Source organism: Perkinsus marinus (assembly GCF_000006405.1).
Source record: "Perkinsus marinus ATCC 50983 genomic scaffold scf_1104296964856, whole genome shotgun sequence".
Taxonomy (NCBI): domain Eukaryota; phylum Perkinsozoa; order Perkinsida; family Perkinsidae; genus Perkinsus; species Perkinsus marinus.
In genome coordinates this window covers 162,046-166,135 of record NW_003204538.1, presented here as the reverse complement: position 1 = coordinate 166,135, position 4,090 = coordinate 162,046, and the positions used below count along the sequence as shown (strand labels likewise).

At 43.3% G+C, this 4,090-nt stretch overlaps 2 protein-coding genes across 2 annotated transcripts; one reads left to right on the top strand and one right to left on the bottom strand.

Annotated features, from left to right (window-relative positions):
- Window positions 1–32: 32 nt before the first annotated feature.
- Pmar_PMAR005932 (conserved hypothetical protein) lies at window positions 33–1,386 on the bottom strand (the record flags this gene model as incomplete). Its single annotated transcript, XM_002769828.1, has 9 exons — window positions 33–183; window positions 242–366; window positions 408–472; window positions 523–613; window positions 660–791; window positions 837–928; window positions 983–1,049; window positions 1,118–1,207; window positions 1,261–1,386. 9 exons carry the CDS (start codon window positions 1,384–1,386, stop codon window positions 33–35), a joined length of 939 nt encoding a protein of 312 aa, XP_002769874.1.
- A 1,083-nt stretch (window positions 1,387–2,469) lies between these two features.
- Pmar_PMAR005931 (hypothetical protein) lies at window positions 2,470–3,486 on the top strand (the record flags this gene model as incomplete). The annotated part of the gene is made up of 6 exons (XM_002769827.1): window positions 2,470–2,553; window positions 2,610–2,717; window positions 2,762–2,837; window positions 2,886–3,001; window positions 3,045–3,171; window positions 3,479–3,486. The coding sequence occupies 6 exons, from the start codon at window positions 2,470–2,472 to the stop codon at window positions 3,484–3,486; spliced, it is 519 nt and encodes a 172-aa protein (XP_002769873.1).
- Window positions 3,487–4,090: the final 604 nt, after the last annotated feature.

Below are 4,090 nucleotides of genomic sequence, written 5' to 3'. Positions count from 1 at the left end.
ATCTCCACTGCTGATCGTATCTATCCTTACCATCACAAAGGAGTTGTCCAAAGACTAGCAGCAGCAGCAGGAGGACCAACCTGTTTGAGCATAAGGTAACAGAAGTGTCTAGCTGCCATATCGATGAGCCAATTAGGAACACATGATATATGGGGATCAATATGCATTACTATTTGGAGGAAGCTAACAACAAGAAGAAGAAGACCATCCCACACAGGGATATTAAGAGTCTAGTCATCACGTTTTGCCATCTTCCATAGGTGTCAGGGTCGCTCCACTGTTCTTAAGTATATCACAAGTAGTGGATCCTCTAGCAGGAATAGGCATATCCGAAGCTGATACGTAGGGTTCATATGAGGTGCCAGACTGATGGACAAGTAACAGTTTATGATGAACATCTTGGCTACCTCAGACTTGAGTAGGATCACTATCTGCCTAGGGTCTTCATAAGGGCCGATGCAATCTATACCATCTGAGCCGTACGAATATAGACAGAGGAGTAGCAGTAGCAGAATATATTACCAACTGATATGACAAGGTCTCTATTATGGAATGGCCATGGTAAGGCAGCTACAATATGGAGTAACATCTGAGTAGCTCTTGGCTCTGCTATCTATCAAGACTAATAATAGAGGCCACCAGCACTAGTGAATGATTACTCTTTTGGAATCTCTGATGCCTAGGAACTTATAGCTAGGTATCCAGTCTTTATAGAAGTCAACTTCACTAAGTAAGGCCATAAGGTCAAAAAAAGGACAGTCTATAATTCCTTGTATCCGAAAAGAATGGACCTAAGGCTAATGTCAACACATAAAGAGGCGCCTCAATACTACTACACTAGGAGTATCCTTATTATGTTTATAGTACGTTCGAATACCCTCTCCATCTCTCTGTAATACCCAACCATCTCCATTCTTATCCAATGCTCCTAAAGACTATCATCATCATCATCCCAGGGCATACCTAAGATGATGAGTACTACTTCTAACCTCCTTCATAGAAGCCACTCGTTCCTCCATCATGTGTATACACTCCGAATTAGCCTTCATCTTGGCACGAAGATCATGAGGTAGTTTCTCACTGCTTGAGATGGATCGTAGATGGGTTAGTCTTCTACCTGTCTCTTGTATGCAAGGCACCCTATCCTCTTAGTATTACCAGCCTTAGCCACCCTATCCCTCTTTATATCTATCAACAGCTTCTCAACCTCAACATATAAGTCATAAGTAAACTCCTCCTCGTCCTCCTTCCCATCCTCACTAGGTATAGAACTCCAAGCTGTAGTAAAACTAGCATCTGTTGAATAACTATCAGCCGATTCTGAACGACTCCGACATGATACCATGGAAGGGAATAGAAGGCCTTGGCAAGGCGTATCTTGATCATATTAACGATAGTAAACACGAGTTTAGTGACTTCTCCCCATGTTGTCAACTAATGCACACAACAACAGTAGTAGGATTGAGTGCCAAGGAAACCACAGTTGTGACCATACTTGAGAATTTAAACGTGGACCTGGTCCCCATCTACGAGTGGTAGAATCCATCCACATGTTGCATCCATAATACCTAGGGTCAGCCCGCGGTACCATACATATTACGAAATACGAGGTTTAGTGCCCAAGACGCTAGGATATGCGGATCTAGTATTTGGATTCGTTTCGAGGATGTGATACTCCCGTAGTAGTGCTACCTTCAGCCATCCTCACAGGGTGTTAACACTATCCCACCCACTTCGAGTATATCGTTTACTACAGCACCTTTCTTTGGGAGGCTTGATATTGCTACTTTCATGTATTTCACCGTTTAGGTAGGCTTTGATCTACAACCTATCAAGAGGAGTATATAATATCATAGGATGATGATCGAATACCCCCATAATTGCGGAACCCCAAGCCCTCCTAAAACCCCTTTAGGAGTATAAGATCATGCATCCATTGTAGCTCGATTGAAGCAGCTTGGACAGGACGTATCGATCCACTACGTCCTCATCATCATAGAGTCTCTCTTATTACCTTCTCTAGTAAGATATATGTAGCTAGGTATCCATAGGTGGTATAAACCAATTAGCGCTAGGTGGACATCAGCAGGATGATAGTATATCTTCAAAGGCCATATCGAGTATTACTACTACTTGTATTAGGACAATTGTTGAATACCATGAGGATCCCACTACCCCTCCCACCCATCACTACCTACTGTTTGCCATAATCATCAGTATATCCACTCCTGACAACTTCCTACCTAGTATGACTTATATGGTAGTGCTCATCTGATTCCCATCTTTAGATATATTCTACCATAATGCTCTCTGAAGTGATGGAGTCTTGCGGGCACGAGCAATCCATCAAAAAACTGCATCAAAAATGAAAAATTTTTCTTTTTCTCCGCATCGCTCCGCTGTAAAGAGCATTATGTGCGTTTCTTGAGAAGACTTGTACAAGCATCTTGTCGTTAGTTTGTAGTTACTATGACGGATTCATCGCTATCACCGTCAGTGAGGATGCCCCCTAATTATGGCAACCTTCCTCGTGGAGGAGGAGGAGTACCTACGGTGAGTACTAGTGATTACGAGCATTATACCATAGTCGTCTCTGCCTGCTTCCTTAGACTGGTGACCCTAGTGAAGCCAGTAGGCTCCTGGATGGATGCCATCAGATCATGGTTGCTATGTCTAGTCCTTCTATATTCGAAAACTCTAAGGAGAAGGCATTTCAGGTAGGGTTGGGATCATAAGGGGGTATGGAGATTACTACTATCAGACCTTTCGTAGAGGATGTCTTGACTTGAAGAAGGATGTCTCTGCTACTGAGGGGCTTGAAAGCGATAAGATAGATGGTAATAATGATGATTATATAATATATATAATGCTAATGATATCATCAGATTGGATGATTGAGAATTGTTGGTTATTCCTATTCGAACTTGCCAAAGCACGACTAAGGAGGAAGCATGTTTTGGAGTGTATGGAGATACTATGTACTAGTGATAAATGGAGGCATGTAATAATACCTCTCATGTCACTCCCCCTACCGCATTGAGTAGATGCTGGATGATAACGAAAGGATACGCGCTAAAATGGTAGACTTGGACGAAGCATTCATCCAATCAATAGTGACGGAATTCCACGTGAAGCCCTTCCCAGCCAAAGCAGCGCCTGTTAAACCCAAACGTAAGCTCTCATCTTTATACTCCTCGTAATAAAGGTCTATATACAGCCACAAGTAGCCTACTCAATCGACGTAACAGATCCAACAATCGTCAGACAAACCACTCTAAGTGGGAGACTGGATCCGTTAGTGGTAGTAGTACCTACACCTCTAGTCATGAATACATCCGAGCACCTTTTAGGGAAGGTAACAACAACATCATCAGCAACAAGTGCTCCTCCCCCTTTACAACGAGGCAGGAGTGCTAGTCTGGGTGCCCTAGATGTAATTTGATTCCCTATTCATTATCATCAATATCATCGTATTCAGATAAGTGAGCCTAGTGGAGTGATTCCAGAGATGGTGAGTAGTTAGGTTCTCCTCACATTCATGCACACCTATCAGATAGTGTAAAGAGGAGCCCTATACCATCCAATATACATGATGATGCTGAATCCTCCCATGGGTCATGGTCAATTGAGGAGGTAGAAGAGGGTGATCTCAACAACAACAACAACCAAGGTAGTAGTATCGTTAGTAGTAGAAGACTTGGTCATGTCCTCTCAGCAGCAGCATCGCCTCCATCACCACCACTACCACCCCAGTCTCCAGATCTCCATGGAAGGCCTCGATTACAGAGTAGGACATCAGTGATCATCATTGATAAGACGAGGAGAGGCAGTGCTGGTTCCTCATCAAAAGGGCATAGTACTGTTAGAGGAGGAGGAGATGATTCACCAGGAGTAGCTCATCTGGATAGTCCTAAGCTGGATACCAACCCTTTCCGAAATCCTAAGCTATTCGAGGATGCAAATGACGGTATCACTGATGATGATACAGTTAGCGTAGATGAATGGTGGAATAATCCAGGAACATCTAGGCATCCCTCATCCCCTCACGAGCAGCACAAGAGTAATGGCCTTAGTAAGTACTACTACTATT